At 36.7% G+C, this 19,493-nt stretch overlaps 1 protein-coding gene across 4 annotated transcripts in view; it reads right to left on the bottom strand.

The window, feature by feature from the left end:
* FMN1 (formin 1) overlaps positions 1-19,493 on the bottom strand; it is a 188,556-nt gene that overhangs the window by 61,877 nt on the left and 107,186 nt on the right. For all 4 annotated transcript variants that reach the window (XM_010391382.4, XM_010391389.4, XM_010391377.4 and 1 more), the window contains 4 exons: positions 11,066-11,127; positions 8,809-8,897; positions 4,124-4,253; positions 2,583-2,729 (listed from right to left, as the gene is read on the bottom strand). In XM_010391382.4, the coding sequence (XP_010389684.3) occupies positions 2,583-2,729; positions 4,124-4,253; positions 8,809-8,897; positions 11,066-11,127 (428 nt within the window). The remainder of the gene's footprint in view (positions 1-2,582; positions 2,730-4,123; positions 4,254-8,808; positions 8,898-11,065; positions 11,128-19,493) is intronic.

The following is a 19,493-nucleotide window of genomic DNA, read 5'->3' on the forward strand; positions in this document are numbered from 1 at the left end:
CTGGAATGTCTTTGAAGTTTTTTGGATGTGTTTTCATATTTTATATTGACAGGTATCAGAACAAACATTTGTATGTGAACAATGTCTGACTTCCTGTACAGAGCTGCCTTGTCTATATGAGAGTCTGCAACACATTATATTTTATTAGTATCATACACCAGTAAAATTCTTAACTAAGTAAGTCACTGCTGTCATGCAGAAAAAGCCACCCTGCATGTATAAGAGTTTTAGAAGCCACTACTGGCAGGTCAAAAAATCTCTATAAAAAGTAACTTTCTAAGCTCATGTGACAATAAATGACTTTTATGTGAAATAAGAGATATTTAGCATTGGCTCTTTACCTTAGCTCATGGAATTCAGCTCACTTAGACGTGCTTACTGGCAATTCATGAGAAGGGAGTAATGGGACACAGGAAGAATACCTTAATGTTCAAATGTACAAGACCATGCATTCTTCTCCTTTGCAAATACAGCCTACCAATTATCTCCGAGGTTTCATGTCAACCTCTAGAAACTGGACCCTTTGAGGTTTTATGCAATTTGGAAACTAATCTAAACTAATAACATATTTATTCTGGCTACCAGGAAACTGTAAATAATGTAATTTTTTAGCTTGTTTTGCTAAGGAACAAGTCTTACACAGTTATACTTTATATCACGCACTCCTTTTCACAATGCATGATTTTGGAACATGCTTGCTAAATTCAGCCACATTGTAAAGTCCCAGAGATTACTAAATTCTATGAAGTTTATAGATAGATGGAAGAGCGAGACCATACCTAGCACTTCTACTGAGAAAAGTCAGACAAAGCTGAGTTTTACATTTTTCTTCAAGGTGGCTAGTCAGCCAACAAACACCTGAGTAATGGGAAACTTGGCCCGGCTCTAGTTAAGCTGCTGTTTGTACTGTGTCTTGTCCATGCAGTAGGACTGGGAAAAAAGTGATCATACGGGACAGCTGAACCATCACAGTGAATAGGAAAGCAAGAATTAGAATCACAGCATCATTTAGGTTGGAAAATACCTTTAAGATCATTGAGTCCAACTGCAAATCCAGCACTGCAAAGTCCATCACTAAACTATATTCCTAAGTGCTACCTCCAGGGACGTTAACTCCACCACCTCTCTGGGCAGCCAGTTCCAATGCCTCATAACTCTTCCAGTGAAGAAATTTTTCCTAATATCCAAGCTAAACTTCCCTTGAAACTACTTGAGGCTGCTTCTTCTCATCCTGTTGTTTGCTACTTGGGAGAAGACCCCACCTGGTTATAGCCTCTTTTCAGGGAGTTGTAGAGAGTGATAAGGTTTCACCTGAGCCTCCTTTCCCTCAAGCTAAACTACCCCAGCTCCCTCCACTGCTCCTTGTAAAACTTGTGCTCCAGACTGTTTACCAGTTTTTCTGATCTCTGGACATGCTCCAGCACCTCAGTGTATTTAGGAGACAAAGGACTCAAATCCTATGGAAAAAGCTTTCATTAAAACAAGTTGCTCACTGAACAGTTCATTAAATGTGTTTCTACACTTTGTTAATGATGATATACACAAGTAGACCAAAATGCTGCACAGATATACAGTTTTGCTGACACTGCCTGTCTCACAAATGCATTCCTATGTATATGAAGCATAATGGGGAACAAAAGCTTAAAATCTACATCTCTTGTAGTCAAGAAAGCACTTCACTTAAGAAAAGTGGAAGAGCATGAAAGATTTTTTTTTTCTCACACTCCAGGTCTATACCAGTATCAGCAGAAAACTATCTCCTATTCTTTGCTGCTTCCTCTATTCATGTGGTGCCCTGGTATGTTTTGGCAAAGAATGACTTTGAGCAGCGCTTCCACTGCCTACATTACATAACACCTCCTCCTCTGCCCTACTGAAAGAAGAAACAAAGTAACCTCATCTCAGAAGGTGTCTAGCCTTTCAGCCTGACTTTGATCCTAGCATGACTAATCAAAAACCAGCTAGTGCTTCTCAATTTTTGACAAAATAATTTACTGCCATCTATGAGCATTTTCTTGTGCATGCCACTCAAAATTCATGTCCTACATCCATTTAACTGACAATTAAAAAAAACCCCTGAAAGTGTCTTGTTGGGTGTGACATCTCTTTGATCCCTTATATATAATTTGTTAGTGTATAATGCTACAATGAACTTCTATTGATATTTTGTTTTTAAACCTGATTTTTAAAGCATTTTTATTCACACAGAACGACCTTCATTTAAGAGTATGAAAAAAGAATGGGGACATTTACTGGAGAAGGCTTGAGTAGTCTGTGCTCTCTCACTTCTCTCTACCCTACTGTTACTAAGTCCCTGCTAGTAAAAGAGACACACAGAAGTTCTCACTTAAGACAATTTTCCTAGTAGTACTGAACAGGAGAAATTAGAAATTATGGAAACATATACATGTGCAGGAGAAGGAAGTGAAAAGCTAGGATAAAATGAACGAAAATTATACAAAGCACCTTGCTTTTTCAAGCAAGAATAGTAAGAAATAAAAGATTAACTTCTGACAGAGGAAGGAACAATAAAAAAAAAATCACTTCAGAAAAATTATCTTTAAATAAGCATTAGCACTTACTCTGCTTTTGACATCCTTTAGTTTGGGGAGTATTTCCAAACCAAATCCATCAGCTTGACCTCGGGTCCTATTCCCTCCGTTCATATAATTTCCAAAAGCCAGAATCAAACCCAAAATTTCCTTTACACTTGTCATGCTCAGCAAAGCCTGGAAAATGGATACTGGTCTGTAAATTCTGTTGGCACAAAAATTCTAACTGCAAATACAAAATAGCTCTTTTTTAAATTTTATTTTTGCTAAAGTTTTTTTCTTGTCTGTTTTTACCTTGATAGGTAAGGGAAGCTGAAGCTGGTGCAATAATCAAAACTTTAAGAGAAACTTTTTTTAGACTGTATCTCCCTAAGATAGTACATACGAAGCAAATTACATGGCATCAAAACTATGTCAATGACAAAAGATTAATGGAAGATTTCTAAACATTCTCAGAAGACTTCAAAAATTTTACAGACAGGGAGGTGGTTTATGATGAGTTTGCATAATTCACAAATGGAGATGGGCTATTTTTGCTGTCACTAGGTTAGACTCAGACTGTCATTCAGTCTACTTCTCATAGGTCTGAAAAATTCACGTTCCTGGATCCATACTTAATCCAGATATAACAGGGCTAAGGACTAACTAATGACATGCCTCAGAACAGAAAACAGTTCTAGAAACACAGCGGAGAACGAGTAAATTATTTTCAGTTACATACAAAGACATCTGTAACTTGAGAATCTGAGGCCACAGACATAATTCTTAACTATGTAGCCTTACACACTGGATAAATCAGTTTCAGTGTGAACTCCTCTTAAGTAAACTGAAGGCAATATGACTTTCCCCATCTCATACAACACTAGTTACTTATTTATGCCTCCTTCAGAAAGGAAAAAACAAGTAACTGCTGCAAAGAAATCCAAAGGCGTAGAGCATGGGTACTTTGCGAAAGCAAAGATAATCAAAAGCTGACCTTCAAATTAGAAAAAAAGTAAAATTAACTACTTTTCTGGTTTGGATGTTAGACTTTTAGACCACTATTTAATTTCTCTCAATTTCTACCTCGTTCTACTTTTCATAATTTGTTATAATTTATACACCTTGTCCTTAGTCTTTCATAGTATGAAAATATTAGGTAGAGCTTTGTCACATACTAAAAATTCTGCTGTATCAGGGTTACCAGAAATTAATAGATGCCAAGGGAAAGTAATAAGCTAATGAACATGACAAGCATCTATTGGCATCAACAGTGGTAGGGAAAAAAAAAGGAAGTTTGCAAGGCCCTGTACTAAGCTTGTCTTGTATTTAATTTATAGTTTATGGAGATTATATGTTACACTACTTAATATGCAAAGTAATAAAAATCAACCATTCAAATACAAATAATTTCTATCTGCTCCATGGGGCATCACACGCAATTCACCTTCCACCTTCCCTCTTCCCTTTTTTCTTTTAAGCAGCTAGAAATTTACTATAGTTTTATTTTCCTAAAAAGCCAGTAAGCAGCATTAAGGTTCCTATATTCTAAAATATATTTAAGTTTTAACTGAGATTTCATTAGGACTTACCTTGGAAACACGAGTTACAATATCTACTTTCCGGTGCACAGATGTTATCCCTTCAGAGAAAACCGACTGGAAGATAATACACTGAGCTCGTTCTGCGAAGTTGGGGATTTGAGATAACTCATATAGAAATCTGTGGGGAAAAAAGGACTATTAGTGAATCTTTGTAATTCTTCTCTGTGGGGTACATACTGGATTGTAGGAACCCAGAGTGCCGAGAATATTTCTCTGCCTGTAATTGTTATATTCTTTATGCTAAGAATGCATTAAAAAATCCTATTAATGTCAAGAAAAAGGGAAGACATTAATCATTATCATATCAGTCCATTAACTATCATAGCTGCACAGTAATAAATAGAAGAATCTCAAACCTAAATAATTCATTTTAAAAAAAAGGAAAATCTAGACAGCACTACCTATGTACTAACTTACGCAGTTTTGTTTCCCTTAAAAATCTGCTCAGAAATACAGAACTCAATATATTCCTACAAATTTATTTCATAATATAAAATATCTGCCAACAGCTTTCTTCTGATTCTCAGCATTAATTTTCTTCTTCTAATTCAATTCTTCCAATCTAATTCTTCTTCATCTGCTCTATATCTGTCCTCACAGGTACATATTCCTCATGACTCTACTGTAGCTTTTTGTCTTTTAACTCTTTGGTAAATAAAACCAAACAGAGGCATATCCAACAACTGCAGTTCATATCTCACAAAATCAAAGCATCCCAAAGGCATCAGTAATTCCTCCCTTTTCATCAATTTAAAATATAAGAGCTTGGCTAATAATACAAGAATCTTTAGCATTTCTTATAATAACAATATATAATAGCAGTAATTTGCTCTTAGGTTTTGAGTTTAAGATTTCAGAGATACACGAGCTTTCTTGAAATCCAGAAGCAAGCTTGTCTTTTGCTCCAATATCACTTTAGCATCATTCTTAAATCTCCTGTCTACAGATATCCTTAGATTCCCCTTAAGGCAATGCTATAAAGATTTTTTTCTACCTCACTGAATTATGGGAAATTCAGTATTCAGTTTATTAGCTTGAATTCTTCTTAACTTTTAAAAATTTATTTAAGCCAATACACCCAATTTTTCCAAATTATTTCTTTTTCATAATAAATGATAACAGTATGTTCAAATATGTTCAAATCTGATTTATACACTTCTCACACATACTAGGCTTTGCTGAGTACATAGTGACTGTTTAAAAAATCAGCAAAATTCACCTGTGGCTGGTGTGAAAGACTATGTTTTAACTGGAATACCATTTTTTTGTTTCTTTTTGTTTCTTTTTCTTTCTCGCCTGATGAAAAAACCTATTGTGAGAGAAGGATCAGGGAGGCCCAGCTTGGCTCTTAGACTTAAGAAGTGGGAAAAAAGAAATGCCAAGCTGGTATTAATAAAAATGCTTCCTATTGGGAATGAATGGTATTGCCAGGAAAAAAAAAGAGGGTATTTTGCACTTTGTGTGAGAGAAACAAAGGAAAGAAAAACCAAACTGCTTCATTAAAGTTCTAACATACATAGAATTAAAAAGTTTAAATTTAAAAAGTCAAATGACACATATTCTTGCCTTCCTGTGAAAAGAGAACTATTTCCCACATGGCTGATTATCAGAATACAATGTCATTGTGACGAGAGTTAAAAGAGCATCAGCATAAAAAGAAGATGTCTCCAGATTTTGGAATTCAGAGTATCCAAAGTAAATATCCAAACAGAACACTTACAACTGAATCTGTCACAAAAAGGAATCCTAGTGACTACAGATGTAGCTACTAAACAAAAAGTCATAGCATGAAACTATGGTTGTCACAGATAAACTACCAATTCAGATGGACAAAACTTTAGGAGAGAAACATATTCTTATTTCAATTTTAGTCTGAGAAAAGTATGATTTTGACTTTAAAGTAATGATGACGTGTCCATGACATAGTTTTTGGATGGGTTTCTCATTACTACTACTACTCATTACTCTGATGGCCTAAAATAAACATAGAAAATATGCTGTTCATGTCTGTGAGGGTACATCGTACTCGTCTCTTTCAGAAACTGTAACTAAAAAATGCATTTACTTGAAAACTCTTTTAGTCTACCTGAACCTTGTAGTAAAGGACTTGAAAGAACTTTCAAAGCAGGCATATTGTTATGGTGTTACTGTCAGGGAACATTCTTGCAGAAGATGGACAAGGAAGGCTGATTCTAATGAGGTAAACTAATTTATCCACATTTGAAGAATATAAAATTTAGAAACAATTTTTTGGGAAAAAGTTGTATCTAATCCTGCAAGCTTCTAAGTATGACAGCAGGATTCAACCTGAAGTCCAAGCAGAGCTGCCTTCAAAGAGAAGCAAGTGGCATTACTGGGACAGCAATTATAAATTGCTCCCTACTTCCTGAATCAAACTACATTCAAACCAATACCATATTTTGCTATTTCCTTTACTAGTACTTATTTCACAGTGGAAAGGACTACACAGAGAATATAATACAACAAAAAGGGCCTCTTGGAAACTAGCTATAACATCTGTATCCTGCTAGCAAAGCCCCAAACTGTGGCCAATTTTGCATATAAATCTTTATCATGCTAATTAATATTAGCATTTTAACAACTATTATCATGAAGCCTAATTTAGGGAGGTATTGTTATGTTGCTGTCATACTTACAGTTTGTGCCAAAGTTAACATATGAGCAAGACAAATAAAAATCACACGTGCAGAAGAACATCAGTGATACCACGAAAGCTTTTTGTCTAGTAATCCAAGCATGTAAAGGTTTCCTTTAGACTTCTGTGAACTCAAATCAATGGTTTCACTATATGAATGACTTCTGTTAGTATGTGCAACCATCTGATAAATTACTTCATTTACACTTTTGTTCTGATCTCCATTGAACCACACATGAGGCTTATGCCCCACAGCAAATATTTTTAATCACACATACAAATTTAGCACTTTTCTGTCTTTAACCTTTTATGGAGCTAATAAGAAAAGCACAGTTCCAACAAATCTCCAGTTGTATAGGTAGGTTGACTTAGAGGCTGACTTAGACAACAAAGCCAGGGGCACATGATCTACTGAGTTTTCAGAAAGCACATTATCTTGAAGGTCCAACAAAATTCACAGAAGTGCATAAAGCAAATTGTTTTCCCCTTAAGCTACCTTTAAAAAAGCTAGTTTTCCTAACCTCTGTAGTTTAATAATAGGGTAAAAATGGGATAGTTGAGACTTGCAGAGAGAGCACAGAGTAATAATTGATAAAAAAAAGTCTTTTGTCTTTGATACTACTATTTCACTCTGAACCACCAGGTATAACTGCTTTATTTACAGTTCTTAATTATGGAACAATGATAGTATAAATACAACTTTGTCTTTAATTAAGATTAACCTCTCTCCACTGTAAGTTACAAAAAAGACAACTTCTTATAACCCTAGAGCTCTACAAGATTCGTATTCTTCAGAAAACAAAATGCATTCATATTTATTTAACTTGGGCATACAGCAAACAGACTGCCAAAGCTTCAAGCTCTGGAAAACATCAGCTAGTCACACAATGTATCCTTATGCCCCAACCCAAGGCAGTGAAAGCCATGGATATGGGGTGCAAAAGTAAGCTAGTACATACACTTTACAGACATTTGTCTTCTTAAGACTTTCTAAAAAACAATAGCCTCTCTTAATTGAGAGTAAGATAATAGCCTTATCTCTTAACACTAGCCTATTCCTTAGTGCGCAGTCACAAATGAGTGCCTCACATAAGGAGAAAAAGAAAAAAAATAATCTGTTCTTCAGCACTAACATTCTAATGGCAAAGAAAGGCATGAACATGTAATAATTCTGACATTAACCAATCATATACTATCTCTGCTATTTCAGTTCTTCCTCCCCCTACCCCTTCTTACATCAGAGACAGCAGAGAAGACAAAAACAGATAAGATGGAAAAGGAAACAATATGACAGAGAGGGCTCAGGGAAAGATTTGAAGAGGGTAAGAGTTCAAAAAGAAAAAGCAGTGAAGTAGCAGAAGACAAAAACACTGGGAGGCCAAAATCTGAAACCGAATGTATACGCTAAAATAAAATTCAGGATTACTATTCTGTTCATGAATTCTTGAGGATTCCTTCACATCAGTCTAAGGTGTATTACTACAGAAGAAGCAACGCTTAAGAAGTTTTTCATTCTAACAGTTGTCACTGGCCACAACAGTTGCAGGAGAGGAACTGTGGAATCAGTCTTGTAGGTCTTCAGTCAACTTGATCAGAGTGTACAGTGTGTCTTTGCCACAAGACCAGCCCAAACCCTCTGTTCATGCAGGTCTTTCAAATAATTAACAACCAAAATCAGTCTGCCCCTGCTTTCTGAAGTGTTAATTTAGCCATAAATGCTCCAAGGGAAGGATAAGCCTTTTAGAAATGTGAGAATGGGAACAAAAATTCTTACTGATACAAGGCTATATTTTATCATTTCTGGTGGTCAGAGTTGATGTAGTAAAATCTGTCATGCCTGAAAAAAGTTTTTTGATAAAGGCAAATTTTTCATCATGCCTTGAAATACACAAAAAGAAGCTCATAATTTAAGAAAACTTATAATTACTTACCAAGAGTTACATACCAAAATTGCTTTCAACATACCATCAAAAGACTACATTACAAAATGACAAAATATTTTAAAACCAAATCTTACTGTTCTGGTTTATCCAGAAGCTTCAGTTCCTCCTCTTTTGAAGTCTGATAATATTGCTTGATTTTCTCCAGTTCATCCTTTTGTGCTCTCTGAGTGAATTAATATAAACTAATTAGTTACTAATTAATAAGAAAATAATAACTTACTACTTTACCTGTTTGCCTGCAAACAGCAATTATGGTTTTTTTTACTGATAAACATTTAGACTATGCAAAAGAGCAACGTTTAAAGATCTATGATAAATTCCTTCAGTGCCTTACATGCCATTTACTACACAGAACCATCCCCAAGAGTCACTTCACGTGCACAAGAGCATTGCCCAAACACTTCTTGAACTCTGTCAGGATGATGCTGTGACCACTTCCCTGGGGAGCCTGTTCCAGTGCCCAACCCAGCTCTGGGTGAAGAACCTTTTCCTAATACCTAATCTAAATGTTCCCTGACACAACTTCAGGCCATTCCCTCAGGTTCTGTCACTGGTCACCACAAAGAGAAGATCAGTGCCTGCCCTCCTCCTCCTCTCATGAAGAAGCTGCAGGCAGCTATGAGGTTGTTCCTCAGTCTCCTCCAGGTTGAACAAGCCAAGTGATCTCAGCTGCTCCTTTTATGTCTTCCCCTCAAGACCCTTCACCACCTTCATAGCCCTCCTTTGGATGCTCTGTAACACTTTATATCTTTGTTGCACTGTGGCTCTCAGAACTGCCCCCAGCACTTGAGGTGAGGCTGCCCCAGTGCAGAGCAGAGAGGGGCAATCCCCTCCCTTGCCCGGCTGGCGATGCTGTGCCCTGATGCCCGCCAGGACACACTTGGCCCTCCTGGCTGCCAGGGCACTGCTGACTGCCATTCAACTTGCCATCGACCAGGGCCCCCAGGTCCCTTTCCATAGAGCTTCTTTCCAGTGTAATTAACCAGAGTTGCCCCATCCCAGGTGCAGAATCTGTCGCTTGTCTTTTTTAAACTTCATGCGGTTAGTGATTGCACAGCCCTCTGATTTGTCAAGGCCTCTCTGCCTTCAAGGGAGTCAATGGCTCCTCCCAATTTAGGATCATCGTCAAACTCACCTAATACACATTCCAGTCCTGTGTCCAAGCTGTTAATGAAGATGTTGAAGAACACAGGGCCTAGGATACAGCCCTGCAGAACCCCACTAGTGACAGGTCACCAGTCTGATGTCACCCCATTCACTATAACCCTTTGTCCCTGACCCACGAACCAGTTGCTCACCCATCAAGTGATGTGTTTGTCCAGCTGTGCGCTGGCCATTCTATTCAAAAGGATACTGAGAGAGACAGCATCAACATTTTTACTGAAATCCAAAAAGATTACATCAACTGGCTTCCTTTGATCACAGAATCACTGAACATGCTGAGTTGAAGGGGTTCCATCAGGATCATTGAGTACAACTCCTGGCCCTGCACAGGACACCCCAAGAATCACACCATGTGCATGAGTGCATTTTCCAAACACTTCCAGTTGACTGGGACCTCTCCAGATTCCCAAGAGCATTCAAAAATCATCAACACAGGCCTCACAATGACATCAGCTAACTCTCTGAATATTCCCGGATGAATTCCATCCAGCCCCATAAACATATAGGGATCCAGCTGGAGCAGCAGATCCCACACAAGTTCAGAGCTGACTGGGAGTTGGTCAATCTCACAGTCATGGTCATCCAGCTCAGGGCACTGGGAGCCCCTCAGCCCATCACACATGTTGAAGACAGAGGCAAAGAAAGCATTAAACATCTCTTCCTTGTATATGTCCCTGTTTGTGAAGTGGCCATCCTCATCCTGTAACAAGCTGATGTTATTTTTTTACACTGCTTTTTGCTATTAACATATTTTAAAAACCTCTTTTTATTGTCCCCCACAGCTCTGGTCAGCTTCAACTCCAATAGAGCTTTGGCTGCACAAATTTTCTCTCTACAGTGGCAAGCAGCATCTACGTATTCCTCCCACATCACCTGACTTTACTTCCACTGGGCATACTCCTTCTTTTTTTGCCTTAGCTCCAAAAGAAGATCCCAGCTCAGCCAAGCCAACCTTCTGCTTCATCTGCTTGAATTCTGACATTTAGGAATTGCCTGCTCCTGTGCCCTTCATGAGGTGGTGTTTGAAAAATAATCAGCACTGATGGACCCCAGAAGCATCAGAAACAATTTCTCAGGGGACCTTACCCACTAGTTCCCTGTGGAGCCTAAAGTCTGTGTCCGAAATACTTTGGTGATTAATCAAATTTTTACCCCATCTTTACTTACATTTTCATACAGTGCTTCCAGTGTTTCCAGATCTACTACGGAGTCATCAACACACAAGATAGCTGTATGGAATACAAACACAAATTAGACACTGGAAAACATAATTGAAACTTCAATTCTTTTTCCTGAGAAATGTACCAAAGGGTTCTAACCTAGATAAAGGACATATGTGTATCCAGTTAATATTTTTTTATTTTCAGCGTTTTTTTTTGTTCTGACATCAAATCACAGCACTCCTGCAAGAATGTTCTGTAAATTCTGTCATAGGAGAATAGTGTTCTACTTTTTCTCTCCAATATAATCAGCAGCCAAAGATGTGACCAGTCAAGCAGCCAGCTGATTGTGTAGTTGGCCTGACAAGAGAACATGAGAACAACTGATACCAGACAATGAACAGCACAGATTTCATGCTAGCTTAGAAGGCTGGATAGGAAGGAATTGAGGGTTAGGGTATTTAAGTCTCCCTGTGTGCATGGGAAATCACGGAGATATGCTTGTCTAGGAGCCAGCAATCTCGGTAAATAGACAAGTAGACAAACTTTCAAAGTTTGCAAGTTATAAATTTGCAAGCACAAAAGATTGTGCTACAGTTTTTGTTATCTTCAACAAGCTCACATTTAAGATAGCTTTTTCCAATAGAAGATTACCCACATGCCAATTTCCAGATAAATACTTTTCAATATCACACTGAAACACATGAAGTATACTCTTCAGCAATTAATATTCCTCATTACTAAAAATGAGAAGTCTCAAAATGTTTCCTATCTTAGTTCCAAATATTGCTGTGTTTGGAATATATGACATAGATGATTCCAGCATTTGCAAATCCTGTTACAATTCAGGCAATGTATCGGTACTCTTCTGAAAACTAAATGGGATTGCTTCGTGGTGCTTTCCAATGTACTCTAATGTTAAATTCCAGTAAGCTGAGAGATGCATAATGGAATGGAAGTAACTCTGGATGTTTAAATTTTCTGAAACCAGCTTTTCCTCAAGAATCATAATGGGACTGGGCACAGTTTTAAAACTCATGACTTATATTTAAATATTACTGAGAGCATTAATCCCAAAAGAATCAAGCACATAACCAGTGAATTGTCATTAGCTACTATCTGATAACCTTTAATTCAACTGTATTATATTTCCTCAAATGATCCTTAACTGCTTATGCATTTAGAAGATTTTAAAACCTCGTGCTGCTTTTGCAATCAATGCTTGGAAGAGGCAATACACACATCTTTAAATAATTATTTATAAGTAATAAGCTTTCACCTGCTCTACCACCTACCCCATGATTTTACATTGTGAAATTAACCAGCAGGCTAGTAAATTTTCTCTGTGGCAGGCTAATTAATTTTATTAAAAGGTCCAGTGACATTTAGAATCCTTTAAAATTCTGCCTGTCAATTGTGATTCCATCTGTTGACATTACACCTTGGTTAGAAGTAAAGAATTATACAGAAGACAGTCTCAATGAAAAAAGCAGTATTTCCAACCATTTTTGTCTTACTGGAAAGATTCAAAAACCCTCAAGACAGTAACCAAATATAAAGCCTGAACAACTGAGATTGAAAAAATCTTTCTTTAAAGAAAACTCATTAGGGTTTGAATTTATGAGATTATCTCTTACCTCCTCCAAGACTGTTCCAAGAGCTGCACTGTCTTCTGTATCATCCAATAAAATTTCTAAAGAACTCAAGAGATGAAAAATCTCTTGGAAAATTGGTTTCACATTCGAATATATTTAATTGTTAAGATTAGCAATATGCATATGGAGTTCAGAAACTTCCCCTTGTGGTTTAACTTTTATCCTATTTTAGCATATTCTGAAATCTGCTTACGAGGAGAAATTTAATTGTCCAGAAAAGAAATTTACTTGTATCTAGAAAAAGCGACTTAGTGGAGGCAATTTAAACTTGTACTAGAAATGCAAAGCATGCAATTGATAGTAAAATTTTTATGTACAGAACTATTATGATGACAAGAAGTAATTTGATAAAAAAACCCACTTTAATAAAAATATCAAGAGTTACACACCTAGATCAAATTTTTAGCCAGATATTTGTCACCAAAAAGGCCCCAGAATCACATAGTGCTTTTTAATGCTGTTATCCATGTTTCTGTACTCAACATCAAGATCTAACTCAACTCAAGATCTAACAAATCACCATTGTTTTGAAGTCACATGATAAAACAAAAAGTGTTTGTGATAAAAACTAATGAAATACAATTACAATCTGCTAAACCACGTTTTTAACAGAACTAATAATAACCAATTTTAAGAGACCTTGATATGAGTTATTTTCTCTTTTGGAGAGAGCATGTGATTGTATAAAAGCAGCAAGAAAATATTTTCTGACTTACTTGCTATACAACCTGTACTGCTATTATTGGCGACGCATGGGCAGACAACTGCAGTTAAAAATCTGGCCATAAAGCTGGACATCTTAGGATGTCAATGTATGTAGAGACATATTCCCAGTAACTAGTCAGAAGTACTGCCAAAATCCAAATAACCTCCTTTATTTCATCTTCATATATTTTAGTATCTTCAGCCTTTTTTTTTTTTTCTTTCTGACTGATTGAACTGAATGCCATGCACACTTGGAGCAGAAGACAAAAATGAAAACATGCAAATTTATGAAGATTGGCCCATTTTTTTGAAAAGAAGCAATAATTTTGAAAAGCTGGAAGAAATCCTCAGATTCACAGGTGTCTTAGTATTCTTCTTTTTCTTAAAATAATATGTGCAATACATTCACAGTATGTTGTGTAAATTAGCTTGAATTGCAGAAGCTTAAAAAACCCCACTGCACTAGATCAAAGAAAGTAATTATTTTGACTTTTACTTAAGGGAACAACAAAAGTTTTTAAATTTTTCTATGAAAAACAAAAGCCACTTTTATTCATATGTATATAGACTTTATCAAAATTAATACAAAACTTGATATGCTTTTCAAAACGCTCTTCCTGATACAGTGAATTTAACCACGATACTTTAATGCATTATATCTCATTATATCACGGCTTATATAAGTGTAAGTAATATAGGTGAAGTATCATAAATCTACAAAAGAGGCACCAAAACAATTAATAGCTATTACAATATCAATCATCATCGGTGGTTTTTACTTTCATCTTGCTTTCTACTTATCTGTCTTCCTTACACTGTCAGTTCAGTTAGAATATTTCACCTACACCTCACAATATGTCAAAAGGAAGTAGACTCATGCTGTGAAAAGCTGGTAATTTTATTGGGTTCCTCTACCTTTAAAAAATCTGTTACTTGGCCAAGTCTGGTTTCTGAGATCCTTTTTTGCAGGGAAATTGAGGCAAACATTTTTATGTTGCCTATGGTGTCTGCTCACAAGAAGAAGAATTTATACACACAAGGATCATTAGTGCAGGGTTGCACCCATTAGGATATAATAACCGTCAGCTAGGACAAAAAACAGATCTGCATCATGCATTCAAACTAACAGGCACACATAAAAATACTTGCCAGCTACATTTCACACACTAAGAGCATTGCTTCAAATATAAACTTATACCAAAGGTTTTTAACATACCAACATCTAAAAAATGAATCTAACAAATTCCCTGCTGCATGGGTTTTTCACATACTCTGATCAATTAAAAAATGTAAACCAAAGAAAAGCTGAGAATTTAAAGCCTACTGTTTGCAGTCCACGGACAACTTTAGAATTTAGAGCTTAAATACGAAAAATACACCTATCTCCTCTAAATCAGCTTAAATACCAGCAGTCTTGGGGCTGAATCAGATATACAGCCTCACTGCTACTAAACAGTGCTTAAATCAGGATTTAAGTCCTCCTAACAGAGTTTACATATACTCACCACTATCAACCATTTAATGTGACAATTACACTATGAAATATGAAGAAATCACCTTAACTGCTCCCAAATGATAAAACAAAAGTACATAATTTAAATAAAAGGAGCTTGCCAAAGGTACATTTATTTGACCTGGACGTACTTAGTTGTTTTATGTACTACATTCTGTTGAGTAAGGCTTGATTTCATGGGAACATGCAGCCCATCATCGGGAAATTTAAATAAAATTGTGACTGACCTAATCAATTAGACAATGACTTGGCAAAACTGCCTGTAATATCCAAATCACTCTGTTTTACTTCTGAAAAATTGATATGTTATCAATTTATTTAAAGGTTTTCTCCAGTATTAACTGCCGTGCAACACAAAAAAAATATACATAATAAAGAAGGACCATGGGCAAAATGTAGCTTTAGAAGACAAAGAAAGCCTGAATCCTGCAAGAAGTCTTAAACAAAAGACTCTGGTACTAATGTGGACCTACCCACACACAACGGATATCCAAAACAGATTCATAACAATGTATGTTGTGAATTTTCCCAAAAAAGAGAAAAACATTTAATTTTAAATTAAAATCATTTCCCAGCTTCTGAGATGGGTATGCAGCTATCTTTACACTTCATGCATAATATAGCATGAATATATAGAATACATACATGTAATATTTTGCGTAGGTGGGAGTGTCACTCAACTTTGGAACAACAGTTTTTATATCTTTATAATCCATACTTTCATCCTGCAAAATGTTTCAGTTGAAACCCCATAAAACTCTTTTCACATAGTGCAAGTAAGAAATATTCCAAAGCACTTCTCTTTACCCAGAAGTATTTCCAAAATATAATAGAAAGAGAAGCTGTGAAACTATTTGTCCTGCATGGTATGGTTAAAACACAAACCGGAATTTAGAAATTCTGAACACACTAAGGTCTGCAGATTAGAGTTGCTTTAGAATAGTTTGCCTTATGCACACAAAACGTAGCCTTTAAGATGCTAAGAAAAATGCCTGGTTATCAGTGATAGCGGTCTCTAAAGTTTAAATGTGCTGTAAGGCGTAAGTTGCACTAAGACAATGCAAACCTATTTATATACCTACCACGGCCTCTAATCAGAGCAATCCCAGGATGATTAGAAATGTAACACTGAATCAGAATGGTTATTAGACTGATCATCAGTCTGGCTGGGTTAATCTACAGTTCACATCCTTCCAATTATTTATTCATGTATGCTGACAATGGAGGGGAAATCACAAAGCTGAAGAAAACCAGACACTTCACTTTTAGCATTAAAAACAGTCTTGATGCTAAGAATCAATGTTAAGCTCTTCCCTTTGTCATACAGGCTACACTGTGTCAGCATTGTAGTGCTACAGCACAGCTACTCTGGCCTTGGTAAATGTAGCAGCAAAGCCTGCAGCTGTTCTACCTGGAGTAATACTGCTCTTTACCACCACAAAGAGTACAATAACCTATTAACTATGTGTCTGATGTGATCTACCATAGCTCAAAGATTTAGTCCCATGGAAAATACAGCAGCAGACCATCTACTTAATGTGTCCTGACAGCACTCATGGATATTTGACAGTGAAACACTTCCTCCAATGTATAGAAGCAGAACTTCCGGTGCCCTACAATTTTAGTGGCAAAATGCAGGTACTATGGAGGTAGGGAGGGATTTGGGAGAATCTATCTTTTGAACATAGGCATCTACCTTTTATCTACATCCCATTTTCTGTAACTAGAAGTTTTTTTATCTGGGCTGCCCCACAATTTTGCCAGTTAACTCTTGAACAAGGATCTCAGTAGCTCATGGAAAGACAGCACAAATAACATACACTGCAGAAAATAGTATTATTATGTGTTTTCCAGCGAACTGCTATTGCCACCTACTATATTGGAACTGTCTCAGTGAGTGGAATGTTGTCCTGTAAAAAGTTGGGACAAGGGCCCACACAGCGTTTTCACATACAGTTATAATGAGCATTTCCCATTACAAACAAAACCGAAACACCTCACTGTGGAGTGAGTTATAGTATTTCAACAGCAAAGCCACACAAATAGTGCTGAGCCACAAGATAGTCTCTCAAGTTGTAGTATTTCAGCTGAGCAATGACAGGAAAAGACAGAAATGGACTGATATGAAATGGAGATTACTTCTCTAAGTGTGTACTCTTAAAGCTTACCTAACAAGTGATCTCTACTATTCCTCATCTCTTCTTTATAAAGGCTTTAAAAAAATGCAGAGAAGCAGCCTTAAAAATAATCTCAAACCTATGCACAATTTGATATTTGCTATTTGTTTTTCCAATATGCAGATCCTGTATAGCATACTGAGTCAGACAGATTTTCTGCCTGCTTCTTCTGCTCAGGAAGTGAGTAATATTAATAGTGGTCAAATAAGAAACTTTATTACCCTCACCAGTACCAGATTCACCAGTGTTCTCAGAACACTGAAGCACCTAGGATTTGTTCTCTCCCACTGAATAGAGAGCTGAGTACTAGGACAGGTGCAGCATGACAACTTTCCCTGCGCATCATTTAACACCAACACCACCCAAAATAATTATTACGTTGTCTTCTCCTTGGACTGTACTCGCATGCAGCATGAATTTAAACTTATCAGCAAAGGATGAACTTCACTCTCCTAAATGAACATGTGTGGGAGATCCCCCTCCTGAAGTGCGGTGGCTGGTGCATTATCAAATGCAAACTCAAACATCTGGATGCCAGATATGGTCACTTGCCTGTTTTGCACTGCTGAGTTATCTACAGAATATGCTGTGAAGCTATGTACTTTAATTTGAGAGGATAATCCTATGGATGCAGAAATCTCACACTATTTTAAAGGAGGATGCAATTTTTCTTGCGATTACTCTTTTTTTGTCTTGTCTAGTTTTGCATGCACCTGTATGCACAGGGCAGTTGAGTTTTCTCTACCTGTATCCTGTAACTGCTCCCTAAGGCAGACTAACCAGTACATGATACATAGACAATACATTCATTTGTACATGATTTTACAACAAACACAGTCATAAAAGCTTGAAATAAAAATTAGATATTTTTCATTTCTGACTTTCTTTTGCTTCAGGTTTCTACATTCTCTGTTGTAAGTGGTCAAAGACCATTAACTTTTCCGTTTTTCACATACTGAATTATTCCATGGAAGTTGGCTTGAAAAAAGAGGTGACTGCTTAATTTGCATGTTCTTAGAGGTAGCTCTTTGCAACTTCACTTTGTAAAAATTTGACATTCATGACCCAACGATTACATGCTTTTCTTCGTTAGGTGTTGTCATATGTTATTTAGCCTATTATGATTTTTTTTCATCCAGTGCATTGACTAGAGCAGTCTTCAAATAATTTGTCTGCTGATTGGTAGGACTGCCCACAGATTTAATTACACAAAATACTATGGAATAAACACACATTAAAGGAGAAACAAGCATAATTCTACTGTTATCTTCAGACTAATACACATTTCTAAAGGTCCTCTCTACAGAACAATGTTTTCCCTGAGTCTTGCGAATGGGATTTTTTTCCCTAGATAGTCTCTGAACACAGATTTTGATTAGAATGAGTCAGACTGCTTTGTTAGTATGCTTTTCAAAAACTTCCACTTATGGTATTCCCAAATCCTGATGGTAGCTCTTAGCTGCTTCCATAAGCAAGAGGCAGCACATCCTATTGCTGCCTTGAGCAACACATGTGGTGACAGGCCAGTCATTTGCTACCTCAGACAAGAAAGGGCGATGAGTTCTAAGTTCTACTTCAGTGACAGCACTTGTTCCGGTGTCTTCTTCTACCAACACTCTAATTTTCATTAAACTTGTAGGACTACATTAGCTATGTCTACTGCAAGTGTAGTCTTGAGAAATGGATTTGTAGACAGCAGCAGTTCACACTATACATGTTTCAGGGAGTTTTAACTCTCTCTGATCTCATCCTAGGGAATTCAGAGACTGCTATACATGGAGACTGATGGCATGCTCCTAAAGCATATCTTCTTATTTAATCTGATTCTGAAGGATGTTTGTGCACTCTGAGACTGCTCTGCATTGCTCTGCAATGCAAATACAGCAAAGAGGACAACTGGTAAATGTGATTCAAAAGTGCGCTGCTGACTCAAGACAAAAAGGCTATTGTATATACACCCAAATATTTGTGTCATTATGTTCTCTTAGATTTGGTATAAATTGGCCAGAGGATTTCAAAAGCTACAGAAGTACAGCGAACAGATGAGAGAGATAGAGATGCTCTGTTTTAGTAGAACATCATGGCATGGAAAATAAAAAGAAAACCCATCTCTGAAGATCCTTAAGAATATTAGCCAGTTTTTATAATACAGCTTCTATCCTATCCCTATGCTGCTGTAACTTCTGCCAGCAAAAGACCTTTAGTAATAGCAGTTTTTTTCCATCTCATTCTGATACCTTTCACACAATACTGGCAGGCACAAAGTTATTCCTTCTTTTCCTTATTCCTCCACATCCCAAGAGACATTTGTAAGCCCTTGTGCTTTTAAAGTGCTAGATGCTCAAAGGCTCTTTTGAAATTAATAATAATCAATGCCAGCAGCAT

Source organism: Corvus cornix, chromosome 5 (genome assembly GCF_000738735.6).
Source record: "Corvus cornix cornix isolate S_Up_H32 chromosome 5, ASM73873v5, whole genome shotgun sequence".
Classification (NCBI taxonomy): domain Eukaryota; kingdom Metazoa; phylum Chordata; class Aves; order Passeriformes; family Corvidae; genus Corvus; species Corvus cornix.